Raw genomic sequence first — 16,693 nt, 5'->3', positions numbered from 1 at the left:
ACCAAAATGTTTCATTTATGTATTGTGTGTTTCAGCATTAAAAAAAAACAATGGATATTTGACATTTTAAAAAGAATGGCGGCCATCTTAAAATAAAAAGCCCCTCCTCCTTCCTTTTTTTGAGAAACCTGGATGCTAAACATGTTTCTTTTTTTACTCAGCCTAATTGATTTTACAATGAGAGCTGTAAATTCCTAAAACTATTTTTCTTAGTGTGGACCCACCACCCAAACCTACTCAATCTCATGCATGCATGTCTGCAATCCCCTATCCATGTGATCCGTCTTATGTGCTAGTTAAAGCTATCCGTTCAATCCATCACAAAATGTTCATCCGAAATAAAAAATACCTTTTGGGGGTCTTGTAGAATTTCACATGATGTGACAAACAAACTAGACTGACTGGTGACAGGATGCTCATTTTATTTAACGTATTGTTTAACATGAATTACTGTCCGCATCATGTGCTTTCAAAAATGTGTCGCTCATGAATCTGATTCACACAAACATCTGGATCAAAACAAGCTGTTTTTGGTTGTTTTGATCCAAATTTATAGACTTGCCCAGTCCCTCCGAGTAAGGCTCCAAACAGTCGATGTTGCGCCCTCTATTGAAGATGCAAAAAACAGCATTAAAAATCACAGGCCTGGAATTACACGCCATGGCCTCCGTCGGCCCTGGTCTTGGCCTTGGTGCCCCTGTATCAATTAGTTTGTTTGAAAACAGCAAACCTTTTATAGTGTATGTACATGTATTCACATTATGCAGGGGGGTGCATTTTTGCAGTCCATACACTCAGTATGCTAACCCTGAGTTTATCTTGCTAACCATATTCCAAAGCAGGGGTCGCACATTTCCCTGGTAGTTTGCCAGGGTGGAAATTTAAGCGAGTCTGAAAATCAAAGGTCAACCAGATTTCCCTGGGAATTTCTTCTATTGTGAAAGTGGTTCAGGCTGTATCAGACAAACAGGAAGGATCCGTTAATAATTAAGTCAATGTGTTCAACTGATAATAGCAGCCATCAACCTATAAATTAAAACCATGGGTGTGTTATTATTCATATACCACCAGCCCACGGGATGGTAAAAATGGTGTTAATTGGGGATATGACTTATTAGTACTAATTGCTGTGACACCCTTTCAGAAATAGGTCATTTGTAGTCGGTATGTAGGATCTATATTAGGATGTCCTCAACGTTGTGTGGTTTTGGGACCGGCTATAATGTGCGCCCAGCCCCGAAATTGATGTTTCCTGCCGTGCTTGTTGCACTGTATGCTAGGGGAATTTGTGCAACAGACCTGTGGTCCGATGACTGAATCATCTGAGTTTTGGGGTCTAGAGACCATGGTTCGAAAAGTGCTCTTGTCCTTCAGCAGTTTTGCATACAAACCATAATTGCTTCTCTTCACCAAGGAGTGGACTGAACCATGAAGGTTCCTGTTACGGTTGACCGAGAGACCATGTGGAGTAACAATGAGAAATAAATGCACAAAGTGGTGTTTTATCAAGAGTTTTGAGTGACCTGAAGTTGATCGCTTTGAGCGTAATTTCAACAACAACAACGTAGACAACCTTGGCTCAATTGGTGTAATGGCCAAACTAGCTCACACAGAAGCCTAGCTCACACAGAAGCCGTTGTTGACAATTTAAAGTAGACGAGTTAGCTGTATGGATATACACCTGTAGTGCTGGTGGTGGAAAGTTGACCTGGAGGTCACGGAAGTCAATTCTAGGTAAAATATTAATTTAGTTTTTTATTACAAAATAATAAATTATTTTAAAATTCTCAACAGTTTGGAAAGTTGTAAGTTATAGAATATTTTTGGTCAATTAGATAATCCTTAAATAGCTACTTGAGCATTTAAAAACTGAAAATATTTGCCGGGCAGCTCTATGAAACTGGGCATTGCTGGTCTTGGAGACAGATTTGCTGTGGGGCCCAATGTTACAAACTGTATTTGAGAAATGGCATTCTGACTGGTGACCATATTCTGGTTAGCATAATTTTGTTGTGCTTACCAACATGTTATGTTTAAAGCAGCTCTATGAAATTGGGCTCTGGTAAAGGGATTAGAAGATGTGGCAAAGCTTGTGCTTTAACATGTGAATGAAACAAAAGCACTTTGACGTTTGGATAGTTTTGCAAGGTCTGTTCTACATGTACACAGACATGTGATGGATCAAGTCATAGAGGAAGTGCACAAGGTGCCAAGAGGAACACTCCAAACAAATACAGGAAATCATGCTGGAAAAACGCTGCACACTTCCTCCATGATCTAATCAAGTCATACTTCACCTCGTTACCAACTGTTTCCTATTGATATCTACATTTGTAACGGGTCAGCCGTCTTTGTTTGTTTGGGGTTTTTTTTCATTGTGATTAAAGATGCGTCTTTTGGCCAAGTTGGCGGTGGAAAAACTGATTCAAACTTAAGATAATTCCAGTAAAGCTTCTCAGATTCAAATTTCGGGGCATAAAAACTCACATCTTTTTACATCCACATTAATTTGAAGTGAAAAGTTTCTCAAAATGCTTTTTATACTATCGAGAGCAGAGGCTTCTAACCAAAAGATTTCATTGCCATTAATTTTAGGAGTGATTACCAATACACGTACCTTCCCTTTATTTTAAAAGAAACACTTTTGAAAAATCAGTTGTCAGTATTCACCTATGGAACTATTCATGAATACTGGGGTTTTTTTTAAGTTGTTTTGGTTATTTGTTTGTTTGTTTATTTTTTTATTGTATATAAGTCGATCTTCAAAAGACCACTCACAAAAATTGAAAAGTAACAGAATGGGGATCTGCGGTAATCTTAAAGTCACCTGGAAGTGGTATTTTTTCAAAATAAAGCTTTTGTCACTAATATATGTGTTTTGATGAGTGGAATGTGAATGAACAGTTAACTAAGGTTTTAAAAAATCAGTTATTGTGTTATTTACAAATTTAAGAGTAGACCCCGACCCGAGAGGGCGCTGTTCGTGGCGTCAATCGAGGCAGACTTTGCCTGTAATGCAGAGAGTAAACACAATTGCAATGTACATGTACGGACCAAGTCATGAGTTTGTACGTTTAATTAAAAAAAAAATTGTTTTTTCCGGCATTGCCGACCAGGTGTATTGCTGCTGAATGCAGAAAAACACTTTTTGAAATGTACCAACTCACGACTTGGACGTACATGTACTTTGCACGTGTGTTTACTATATATGCATTGCAGGCAAAGTCTGCCTCGATTGACGTCACAAAAGGGGTAGGCGGAGTCAGCCCCCCAAACAACACTATATATTTTTTAAACATAAAAATCGTGACAAACAATTACTAAAAAAATTGTTTTATTGTTCGTAAGCATATATACCCCTTTGTTTGAAAGAAAAAAAATTCTATTTCCAGGTGACTTTAACTTTGAGAACCCTTTAAGTTTTGCTATTTGATAAATTTAGTTTAAAAAAACTGTAGATAAATTTAGCTCCATAGCTAAAAATAACATCATATTTACTGTATGGCTACTGAGCCCTTACAATATTATCACTTCATGCAAGGTTTCAAAACATGGCCATGAAACTTGATTAATAATCCATACCGGGATCAGCCGTTGTATGTTTTTGCAATACTGCCCTCACGTGCTGTGTCTAGTCAAGGCTGGCCTGTCTTGTTAGCATATTAGGGCCTGCCCAACGTTCTGGAAATTTGTGATGACATGTTGAAAGTCTGGGTTGCAGTGTTAGGTGCATGCAGTGAGTGGACTAAGTGATTGTGAGCCTCTACTATACGCTGCTTGCTTGTGTGGATGATTCTATTTCCTTCCATCATCAAGAATATCACCCGCCGACATCTTTTTGTATTCTCCTCAAGGAATTCTATGTCACCCTTCTAGAACTGCAACATTGGGTAAGGTGTTCATCGGTCGTGTTAATAAGTAGGGGAATAGCTTTATCTATTTGCATTTTATTCGTGTATTTAGAGAGGGGGATTGCGGTCTGACTGCCAGCCCAGCCAGCCAGACAGACTGCTTGACTATGAAACATGAAGGCATGTGTGTGTGTTCATGCATGCATGCGTCATCCATGTCACAATTCTCTAGTTGCCTTATGGAGTGTGTTGGTTTCACATGACCAATTGAATGGCTGACTGGCTTAGATCTGTGGGTAGTAGTGAAAGTAAACCGCAAGCACTACATTTTTTTTTTGAAGGGCCGAGTGCCTGCTGTGCTAAGTATCAAGTTATTTGTCGAATCACAGCAGTTGCAATCTCTATAGTATTAAGCAGGGGGAGTACTGAAGAGCTAATATAGCTACATGTGACTGCAACAAGCTTATGGGGATTTACGAATTAAGAAGAGGAAAATCCAAGGAGATGTATTTTATTTCGGTAGACACCTCTCGATACTAGGAAGACATGATGTGCTTTATCCCGCTGATTTGTTTGCCTAGAAGCAAGTAAATGGCCCGTGCTTAAAAGCAATCTTGTCCTTCAGTGTTTTGTTTCCAGAAGATGTTGGCATCACAGAGAGGGGGGCTGAATCCTGTTACATCAACAAAAAGCCCCGAGGATGTGTGTGTGAGAATTATCTTAAATGGGGTCATTGTTGGTGTATTTTATAATGGGGGCTGCCTCCTCTGACAAAGTGCTGATATATATTTACATTAATGAGCGATGAGTTATTCCCCTCGCTAGAGTTTGAGGCCGGGGAAGCCGGCTCTGTCGTTTCAGCGTTAGGACGATGCCGACCGAGGGAATATCGTGGCATATGATTTACAATCATTTACATTTGTTAAAATGTACCATCCTTAATGATTTAACCACATGACAAGCGTTCCCTGGTGGTTTGTATGCAGTTATTTCTCGGATGTACTACTACATGTTTGCATGTAGGTGTTAAGGGCAGACGTTATATAAATTGGATCTTGTGGGCAGAGGGTAGGCCCTGTGACCTTATTAATCCTTGCCAAGGTCCAATGTTCATAATGGCACATGCACACGTACAATGTGTACGTATTCATATGGTTTTAAAATATTGCACATGTTTTGGGGGTTTTTTTTTCTCTGTGTTTTTTTTTTATGGGGGGGGGGGTCAAAATATTTTGAAGGTCTGGTCGTACTGTTAGACTTTTTTAAAAGAAAGACTCATTTGTTTGAATCTTTATTTTTGTAACTTACATGTTATTGCTTTATTCACAACACTATGATGTCATTGTTTTTTTTTTTTTAAATGTGTGTTATGTGTTGCACGTAGAAGCTCCTGCATTATTTGCTACAAAAAAATGTTTCCTTTAAAGGCAGTGGACACTATTGGTAATGACTCAAAATAACTTTTAGCATAAAAACTTACTTGGTAACGAGTAATGGTGAGAGGTTGATAGTATAAGCTATTGTGAGAAACGGCTCCCTCTGAAGTAACACAGTATTCGGTAAAGAAGTTATTTTCCACGAATTTGATTTCGAGAACTCTGATTTAGAGGTCTCAAAATCAAGCATCAGAAAGCAGACAACTTCGTGTGGCAAGGGTGTTTTTCCTTTCATTATTATCTCGCAACTTCAATGACCGATTGAGCTGAAATTTTCATAGGTTTGTTATTTTATGCATATATGTTGAGATACAGCACGTGAGAAGACTGGTCTTTGACAAATTACCAATAGTGTCCACTGTCTTTAAGCAAGCTTTTGGGAAATTACTCAACTTTTACTATCAACTGGGGCACTTTTAGACAAATAGTTTGGGAGGATGCTCCACTTCACTACAATCTTTATAATCTGCAAGCTTTCAGATAGAAATAACACACCTTTTTCTCAGGGTCATTACCAAAGTATGACCCTACCTTTAAGAAGTTAAGGACTTGATACTGTATTCAAAGCCTGTGTGAATAGTTTGTATCCTGTTTGGCATTAATCCATACTGCCCCCAGATACTTCACTTAAGTTCCTTCGCTTATCTTGCCCTCGGGGCGTAGTGTCTTAGTCATATTACATGTACATGGCATTTGATCTTGAAGAGGTGGGTATGAGCACGGTATGAGAAGCCATTTACCTCATGTACGAACAATGATATATTAGCATCGGTAGTATAGTTTATAACTGTGTCTGTCTGGGTCATGGAGAAAGGTTCGCTGGCTGATTAATGGAGCAATGGAGCAAGGTGCTAAAAAGCGAGTAGTACTTGGGGGGGGAGAGCAATTTTGTGTCCCCTGTACATATGTTAAAGGCTATTGTCATCCTCAAACATTTTCCGTTTTTTTTGGAAGGATTCCCTCTTTTGAATCGATAATAGAAGAAAACGTATTCCCAATTGAAAAGCACTAAAACAGCATTGGCAATTTGGTGTACAGAAAACAAAAATTGTAGGGGGGGGGAGGGGAATTCAGCTACACTTGTGTATCAAATCCAGATCTACACGAGCAGTATAAACACTTGACACCTGGGGAAAAGAGGGGCCGAAAAACACTCATGCTACAATTTACATGTATAAAGAGGGGGCTCCAAGGTCAAATTCAGTTCTGTGATTCACTCATTTTCAAATAGATAAGCTATTAGGTCCTTATGAAAAGGGGTGAACGACGTCTGTTATCTCACTATTCAATGCCTTAAAGTGGTAATTTCCAGTTAGGGTAGCAATGGCAGGATTTTTGGTTGTGTTTTTGTGTGACTGCTGTGATCAAAAGTGGGATTTCAGCTGGATCAAGGACTGAGTGTAATTGTGACACAAGATCTTGATCTGTGGTCATGATAAAAATGCCGGATCTCAATCCACCTTTCTGGGTTGAGTGTCAATGGGGATCAATAGTATCCACCAGGCCTGTATGCTTAGTTTTTGAAAGGGCACTGGCACGAAGGCATTATCTCCTGTGTAAAGGGCACTCTATGAGGAAATTGTATATATTTTAGAGCATTTCAAGGGCACCAAGGCAATGACCAGGGGGCATGTGGGTGATCGCCTTTGTTGCCTTCCTGAAGTATCAGACCCGATCCACTCCATCGCCTGATTGAATCCTACGGTTAATTTGCTACATTTATTCAAGCCACAGTAGAATCAAGAACACTTAACCCCCATCATCATCACCACTGTGTACAAACGTTGTATGAGCGATCAGTTAGCCAAACATCACCGCACAAAGCGGTCGGTCTGAAATACACCTTTCATCGTTAATTAATTGGGCGCAGATAATTAATGAGATGGGAGAGATCCTACATCTGCTGCGTGCAGTGATAATATTATTGACTTGATGCAGACTAAATAAAAGGGGGACAATAAATGGCATCGGCAAAGAATGCTTAATGTGTGTTTAATTACTTGTCAACTGTCATCAACTGAAGCCTGTCATCAACTGTACGCTTCGGGATCGCTGTAATATAAACTACAAAACAGGTTGATGAATTACAAAAATGGCTGCTACTTGATTATTCTGAATATAGTTGGGTGGTATCATGTTTTTAGTACGCTAATTTAGATGTGTCTACATCATAGAAATCAGATGCTACATGTGCATTTCATCGATACTCAACTTCAGGGCAAGTATAAAAATGGTTGTCACAAAAAAGAAAAAAGGATTAAACATTTATCTGAAAACTCGCTAATATAAAATTTGATACCAGCGCTAATCCTCCAGAAAAAAACTCATATTTGAAATATTGTTATAGTCAAAAATTAAGAATTAAAAAGGTACCTACCCAGCCCCCCATTTTGGTCATTGTTTAAATTTCAATTGTAGTAAAAAAAAACAAATGCAAAATCCATGAAAAACCACAAACCAGAAAGTACTGATTTCCCCCTCTCGCATTGCAAAACTCTTGTTCCTTTTTCAATGCACTATAGCTTCTTATCATGGAAAACATTGATAAATAATAAGGTTGGCCACATTTTATCAACCCTATTGTTTACAATAAAAAAAGAACAGATAAAAACAAGGAATAGATATTCTACAGCGTGGCAACTGGCTCACGTCCAAATCGTCCAAACCGCTGAAATTGATTCCACAATGGTGTCCATTCAGCGCGTAGGAAGTGTCAAATATCCACATTGTGAAGGCAGCTTTTTTTGTAAAGAGCAGTGGATGGGTTTACCAACGTGCTTATACTGCGGGTTGTGTCTTTGTTAGTAAGTGGATAGAGTTTCAGCTAGCATTGCTTGGCTTGAGATACACTTGATACACGGGCCATTCTTTCAGTCGTGGCGCTGTATGCACCCGTTTCAGCATGGTTTCAGGAAGCAGTACAAAAGCACCAGCAACGCGATCCCTTCGGTCTATTCTCGGACTAAAACTGATTGGCTGAGAAATGGGGGGAAAAAAGAGGGGGGAAAAGGAGACCAAACGAACATTACAATGCATTAAAAAAAAAACTTGGGGGAATGAATTGAGGCGAAATCGGAGCCCAAGTAGTAAACAAGACGGAGGTACAGTAGATGACGTCAAGCCAAAGCTATTTGCAGCGACGACGTTTCTGATTATTAAACTGCCTCCATAGGCATTTGAAAACCCTCATCATTGAAATTCATTGACTGCAGTTTCAGATCAATGCTAAATGAACTGGGTTTAAATTGGATGATCGTTCTTAAACTGGGATAAATCAGTTTAAGTATTATTAGATTGCGTATTGTAAATTGACATGCAAATGTTCACATGGGTCTAGCTATAATATGATATGCCTGTACATATGATGATGACTACCCATCTTAACAGTGGGACAAGGGCCAAATTTCATGCAGCTGTTTGCTGGTATGCAAATTGTCGCGATTACTAGACAATGTGCGTCATCACAAGTTTAATTCATAAGCAATTGAAGAAATGTGAAAATGGCATGTGAGTGATCGATCTTAGTGGACTTGCATTGTTGTGACATTTATCTGCTGATATCAAGTAAACTGCTTGTGGTTAGCGGCATTAGATATTAGATTCTGCTAAGGCATGGGCCCATCTTCATATAGCCTGTAAGCATTCAATCATGCTAAGCACAGGAATATCGTGCTTATCAGAAACAGGTTACCAGCCAACATTAAATAAAGTTCCATTGTCGGAATGTTGTTACTGCATGGTGCCCTGCTAATTCTTTTCTTTAGCAAGAATAAGGGGGAACACAGACCCGAAAGCCACATTTCAGAAAGTTGTTACATTCGTCAAAATCCCTGAAACTGTTTTCCAAGCACTTTTCATATACCAGGCTGTGTTTCCCATTGTTATCACCATTGACCACAATCGTCACTTTTAAACTAACATGAAAAGACAGGTGCATCTGAAGTCCAAATATTGACATGGATCAGTGATCCCGATGGTGATCCCTAACCCAGTGTGCACAAAGTGTAGATGGGTTCATCAGTGATTTATGGCTGAGAAGTCAGCTGGTTGGCCTTCTTTGTCCCCAAACTCCACAACAGATTGAAATAAACCACAGGAATGTACAGTGGACTTATCAGAGGCTGGCCACCAGGAATCCCCCATGTTTACAAGCAAGGAGGTAGACATTACCCCCTTATCATGGCTATTGACATGTAATATGTGGGAGTTTACTAACAAGTCTATTAATAGAAGCTAATGATCTGCAACATGTACAAGGACATGTAGGATCATAAAGTCTGTGTTGTTTTGATTCTTCGGAAGTATTTTACTTGGTGTCAAATCTGAAATTGCCTCCGCAACGTGTTTGTCAACCAGAGAAAGAATTCTGTTTTTAAAACAAATTGTTCACTCACCCATTCGACAAATGAGATCAAAGTTCTTTTCTATAGAGCTTGTTCAATTGCAAAAAGTGTTATGGGTGTTTTTTCTTTTGAATGCTGGGGTGAACTTCACAAAGAGTTAAGACTGTCTCGAATTAGGAAGCGTTACTTTAATATCTAGTCCCAAGTCTTTGTGAAATCGACCCCTAGTCATGTAAAAACATTTCTGGCCCAGTAAAAATTTGAGGTACTTTTTTTTCATGTACAAGACTTGCATCATTGTGGATTTTCTCCACAAATTTGACAGAAACTATATAATATACTGTGTTCATGAAAAGTAGAGCTTACTACAGCGACACACGCCTTTGACCTGTACATCCCATAATGGGTGTTTGCTTTCAGTATCGATTGGGATCTAGATTCATGCATCGTGTAATGTGTGATGCCAACAACTTCTTAAGAAGAAGTAATACACGTAAGGGCTTGAAATACACTTGACCGCTGGACTGGTCGTCCCGAGATCAATGATTTGAGCGTCAGGGCCAGTAAACTCATGACCGGACATGTCCAGCAGTCTTGTTTTTTTTCTCTCAAATTAACTCAGTATTTTCTTTAATGACCAAAGTAATTGTTTTCAAATGTTGACTTTGAGTTTGCTCGAAAACTTTTAATTCTGTTGACTATTTAAACAATTTGCATCGGGGATAAAGAATATTATTAGGTTTAAGGTTACCCTTACACGATGTGTTCAAGCACTGTATACTCCCACTCGAATTCCAACCAAGAAATTTGAGTGTACGTTTTTTTTCACAGAACTCGAGAAATGAAGCGAGTATGTATGTAGGCCCTGAAGATTTTAAACTCGGGGGGGGGGGGGGGGGGGGGGGGGTCGTAGGGTAAAACAAAATACAAATTCAAGTATTTAAATGTTTGTACGGTAAGCATCTGTAGGTATTGATTTATTTGTCAATCGCATTATCGCTTTAAGGAAAGACACAAACAATGTATAAACACTCGAGTCAGGAATTTAATTTCTGCCAGAGTGAGGGACCTTCCCTGAGGGCTACAGACAAATCAAGTACATACAAATACATGGAATTCTGTAATCAAAATATCTAGTTTCAGTCACAAAATAGCTGCAGAAATTTCAATTTTGATTACCTCCTCAGAAAAAAAACCTCAAAAAGCAAAACAAAACATGCAAACCTTGGCATGTAATTACAAGAAGGCCATGGCCTCTGTAGCTCTGGGCCTAATTTCATAGAGCTGCTTTTAAAGGAACATTACAGAAGTGGTTTTTGCTTAAAAAAAAAAAAAAAAAAACACTTGCTGGCAGTTTAAGCACTTTATGCACCATATACATAAACTGACAAACCTGTAGAAGTTTGGGATCGATCGGCCATCTGGGTCACGAGAGAATAGTGAAAAACTGATTACAAATTTTGCATTGCATCGATGCCAAAATAGAAATGAATAAAACGCTCACTGAGCGATAAACTCCAAACGCGAAGTTATATTATTTATTACTCATCAAATATGACATTTCAGACAGAAATATTTCAAGGGATGTTTTCAACCATCATAATCATTAGACCGTGTAAGTTTTTTGTAAATCTGTGATCTTCATGATTTGTGTTTCTTACCAATTCTGTAACGTTCCATTAAAGCACAAATACTAGCTCTGCACAAAATTGTGCTTGTAAAATCAGAATAAGTTTAGCAGTCAAACTACGATGTCACATACCATTGTGAATCAATTTGTTTTCTGCTTTTAAAAGCATTAACAAAAACTGTGCTGACTAGAGTAAGAATACCAGCCAAATTACACATCGTCACAATGTGTTATCATTGACTGGTTTCCAAAAGGTAAATGCACAAACCATTCTCTCACTCACTAAAAATAATACTTCGAACATCTCTTAAAATAAAACAAGTACAGTTTCAACAACTTTGCTTGCGCTTGTTTATGTTTTACACTTCAAACTTGTAGGCTTAAAAGTTTGCTAAATTATGAGGAACAAAACTTAGGCATGACGCCAACATAAGTTCTTAGGTGCGATTTGCTTAGTTTCACATTACATGTTGACTCAGGAGACTTCATGTTGATAGTGGTGAAAGGCGATAAAAGCATCTGGCTTGACAAAAGAAGAGCATGATTTCTTGAATAGATTTTCCCTGTAAAAGATCCATGTTGAAAGGAGGCCTTTCACACAGTTGTGTTGACTCCAATTACTTGTAACTACCTCCAGACCCATGCTGGGTTCCTCAAATGCTTCTTGTCAGTCTAGCTTTCAGGTATTGTTTATAACTGCCCTGCAGTAATTGATGTGACCTCAGCGGGTAAACTCTATTGATAGAAGAAGATGGTCATTGAAACCAAACAACTTGATGGCAAGGGTTTCCCATAAAAGCTACATGTATGTATGCAGTTAGCCATGCATAATATAGATGGTGCTGTGTTAGTATGTTTTCTTGTTATTCTAAAGACAATTGAGCAAATCTTTCACAGGTTTGTTATATCATGCAAATGTTTGGTCATATAAAGTGGGAGTACTAGTCTTTGACAGTAAGCATGGTTGTTTACGTGCTGTACATGTAAGTCAAATGGTTGACAGTCGTAGTACAGGTATAATGTACGCCGTTTTGTTTCTGTCAACTGTTCAAAACAAAGGATCCAGAGACTTGCTAAAAATGAAATCAGTCTGGTCCCATTTTTATGAAGTTATAATTGCATTCATGACTTATAATTGCATTCATGACTTATAATTGCATTCATGACTTATAATTGCACGCCAAAGAAAATAGCTGAAGCGTGATTCAGGGTCTATTTACGAATGAATATGATCAGAAAATGGCCACGCTGATTTGAGCACTAGATATGCACGTACTATTTTGTACAAATATGTGTACAGTACCTTTAGTTGTACTAGATTTAAGTTATTACATTTCATGTATTATAAAGCCATTGTAATGAAAGAACCAAGTATTTGACCTTTGATTCCCTTCCCATTTGGAGTAATGGCTTTCTGACAAACAAGAATTTAACAAGCCAAGGACAGAGTGAACAACAACATTGATCTTTTGGAAGCATACAATTCAGGTCTGGAATGTGTGTTGGGGTTTTTTTTTCTTGAAGAGGGGAAAGGCCAGCTTTTCCTGAGAAAAGGGCTTTTCAGTTTGATTTCCTGCTCAGATGAGAATTATTGCATTAACGGGGCAATAGCAGCAATGGCTTTTATTCCGTGCCGCCATCTTGTTTTTTTCTTTGATTCAAACCAATGTAGCAAAACTTGAGCTTGGGGAAAATAGTGTGACCCCTTATTATAAATTATTGATAAGTAAAACTATCTATGTCATCCTGAGTACTAGGAATCTGAGAAAAATAGCTGCTGTGTGTGATCTTAGGCTTCCCTTTACCTTTATCTAATTCTAAAGATGGTCATGTCCGAAGTCGCGGCTCCAGCTCTGGCTACGTCATTGTGTATTGAAGTAGGCCTATAGGACATTCTTTAGCGACACCCTTAGGAATAATTGTAGCCAAAGCTGTAGCTGCCAACTTGGATACAGCCAATGTAGGCCGAAACCAAGACTTTGAAAGCTTGCCAAGATTGTTGTACTCTGTAGGCCCATATAGGGCTAGTGATATGAGGCAATTTATGGGCAAACGACAGTAACAGAACCTACAGGTCAGTGCCATGTCAATGGTTGTCTTCTAGGAATCCGCTGACTCATCAAACATGGTCACATTTCTTTCCTCCACACTTCCTTGTTATTCAGGAACCCTTCAGGAAGAGGCTGGGTGTTGTTCCGTCCAAACTCCAAAACCGTCCCAACTAAGTGGGACCAGTCTCTACTTGAGTGCAACTTGTACATAGTTGGGACGGCCCAAATATATCTGGGATTGTGCGTGATAATGACACTGAGGCAATATCCGAAATGGCGGCTACGGCTATGACTTTTGTTTAGGATGCTGCTAAGGATATACAATACTTCAACACATGATGATGCTGCGATCCATTCATAGCCGTAGCTCTAGCCTCTACCTCAGACAAGGCCTTTGTGGTCTATGTAGATGATCACATTACCTGGGCCTCTATAGTAATTTGTTATCGTCTCAAGTTTTTAACGGTTTACAATGGGGCTCATACGTGATAAACAGTATTTCTGATATCAAAACTTGAAAAGAATTTGAGAAGAGTGAAGTGTTTTGCAGATCACTGGATCGCAGATGTAGTTGGGCCCTCCCTATGGTAACAGTACGAATTGTTTCAAACTTAAGGTGAACGATTTGGACGGAACTGTACCATTAGAGCAAAGGTGGTTTTATGTGTATACGTAGGCCTCCCAAGAGCTCTCTGATGGGGGTGTACTGTGTACAGTAACATGTCTGCTGCTACAGGGCATATTACATCAGGCATGGATGCCAAAGTCAGATTCCCTGTGGAGAGAAAACAAAGTTTGGATCATACAGCGCGGTTTGTTGACTAGTTGGCCTATTTCCAAGAGCGTTTTACACAAAGGGCTTGCACCTCGTTCTGTGGTGCTTGCTGCTCACCCTGTCTTGTTACAGGAATATCTCCATGAATAAGTAAAGACCTTTGCAGAATGAATAGTTTTGGAATCAACTGTAGCAGGAGCGCCACAAAAAAAAACTTTTTAAAAGAAAAATCTGCTTTACCCATAGGCCTACCAGAAAAACAAAACCATGAACTTGAAAGAGAACTAATAAAACCTAATTATTGTAAATCCAATATCCATTTGCAAGAAATTAAATAAAAGCTTTTAATGTGTTGAGTTCTTTCTACACCATCTTGTCTTCACATCAGTACAAATTAGACACGTATCTAAACTTGTCACATAGTCCTACTCAATTGACAGTAATTTATCTTTTTTCCAAAGTTATTTCCAAATGAAGAAAATAACAAATGTGTAACAAAAGCCCAAGGTCTGAATTTATTAGCGCTAATGGCATCAGTCAGCAGTAGCTAAGGGCAAATGAGCAAACTATGGAAATGGCCTTGTTGTGTGTGGACACCCAGAGGAGACATTCCTGGCAGGCCGAACTAGAGCTGTTTGCCGTTTGTGCATGAATGTCTAGAGCCAGAATCACATTGTATTGCTGTCGCACTGTCTGGTACATGTATGTACTATGTAGTTAGCATTCCTGTGTGTGTATGTTATAAAGAACACAAGACTCGCACAAGGTCATTGGTTCATAGTGCAGAGCTGTGGTTATTATTATGCATTATTCCATTATTCATTCTGGAGGTATTTTCTTCGCCAGTTCCTACAAGGTCAACCCTGGTTCTCAGAAGTGAACAATAATTCTCTAAAGCCTCCAGCTGAAAGATCTTTGGAATTGAATCTACCTCCTGCTTCACTGGTTGCTTGTTTTCTTGTCCGTTGGGACAACAGTGCATAAAGGTTACGTGTAATGTAATGACGACCCATTTTTTATATTTTTGACTGCGAGGCGGAAGGATTTGTGCAATACATGGAACGATGCAAACATGCATGCTGCGTACATCATGTACTCTTCCCATAGGGAGCTTTTAAGAACTCTGCTGAATCTGCTGATCATTATGTAAGTTTTACTTAGAAGGTTACCAGCCAAAACTGCAATGAATTTGGCAACTGGTTGTGAATGGTACCCTGGTACATGTATGCCTATAATTTGCATCGTTTTTAGAAGTAATTTAGTGAGAGTGAAATTTTAGGTCAATATTGTCATTGGATGTAACTACAATACAGTATGTTAAAGATATTTATTTTATGTTAAAGGTATTCATGCAAATTATTAACGATCTTTGCCTGTTTATATTTTGTCAAATGTGTTGACCACAATACCTGGGTCCAATTTCATACAGCCTCTAATCATAAAAACTTGTTAATAAAAGCACAGAAAAGTATTGCTTTTGCAGGACCTGGTTACCAGCCAAAATTCCATAAAGTTAACATTGTTGCAATTGGTGCCCAACTCATTTTATGCTCAATAGCAAAGACATTTTCTAAGCAGTATTTTCAGCTTTAAAACAGCTTGATGAAATTTGTTACTTTCTGAATTATATGTGGTCAATTTTATCAGGGATGAAAAGTCACTGGCTGTCAGTAAATCTGCTCTGAAGTTTTTGCCACATGATGCCTGGACTTCAGAGGTGTTTCTTTACATTGTCTTGAGCCCTATTACCATGGGGATAGTTTGACAAGAATCGTCTTGACCTTGACTGCACTTCAAACAGCCTGGGAGAACTTTCTTTCTTTCTTTCTAGGATCTCTCCCAACCTGCATGATTTATGTAAAACGATGTGACATTAAGTTGTGAGTTATGGAAGTGTTTGCTCATTACTGTATTTCTGGGTCAGATAATGGTAACGTGGTACGTAAGACTAGTAGGTAGGGGTTTCTGTGTTGAGGAATTGCTCTAAAGTGTCTGACAGGAACAGGAGAAGTAGGTTTTAACGGAGTCTTTAATATTTAACATTTGGCAGGAATGATACTTGAAGATTGCCTCTGATGCCCCTCGTTCTTGCCTTGGTGCCCCTTGAAACTTACTTGAAACATTCTACATGTGTTAATTTCAGTGATGTACTTGATACTTGTAACCCGTTTGATACTCATACTCAAATAGCAAAAAACTCAAAGTCCATACTCAATACAATACATACCTGACTGAAAATGTTCTTGGTAGTCTTTAAAATCACAACAAGTGTTTTAAAAGCACAACAAGTGTTTTAAAAGCACAACAAGTGTTTTAAAAGCACAACAAAATGCATACTAGAATAGAGTTACCAGCCAAAATACAATGTCACATTTTTGCTTCATGCAAGAAATTGTTGAACAATATTTTCTGTTTGAAAGCAACTATACATGGTCACCACCCTCCAAATTCTAAATTTGGACCCCCTCCCCCACAACTCCCACTGATGACTGGTCCCAAAAAACTTCAAGTGAAGTGCACATATTTTTAGGCTCGTGTGAATATCAGCGGTATTACTTTAGTCCACAACTATAAATTGTATCCATATTATTTGTCAAGTCGGCCACA

The 16,693-nt window shown here is 38.7% G+C and overlaps 1 protein-coding gene across 1 annotated transcript in view; it reads left to right on the top strand.

Annotated features, from left to right (window-relative positions):
- Positions 1-2,798: 2,798 nt before the first annotated feature.
- The window catches only part of LOC117296092, a 65,983-nt gene continuing 52,088 nt past the window's right edge, over positions 2,799-16,693 (top strand). The window contains exons 1-2 of the mRNA XM_033778964.1: positions 2,799-2,811; positions 3,751-3,890. Coding sequence (XP_033634855.1) covers positions 2,799-2,811; positions 3,751-3,890 — 153 coding nt within the window. The remainder of the gene's footprint in view (positions 2,812-3,750; positions 3,891-16,693) is intronic.

Source organism: Asterias rubens, chromosome 10 (assembly GCF_902459465.1).
Source record: "Asterias rubens chromosome 10, eAstRub1.3, whole genome shotgun sequence".
In the NCBI taxonomy this organism is placed as follows: Eukaryota; Metazoa; Echinodermata; class Asteroidea; order Forcipulatida; family Asteriidae; genus Asterias; species Asterias rubens.
This window is presented reverse-complemented; position numbering and strand designations above follow the sequence as displayed.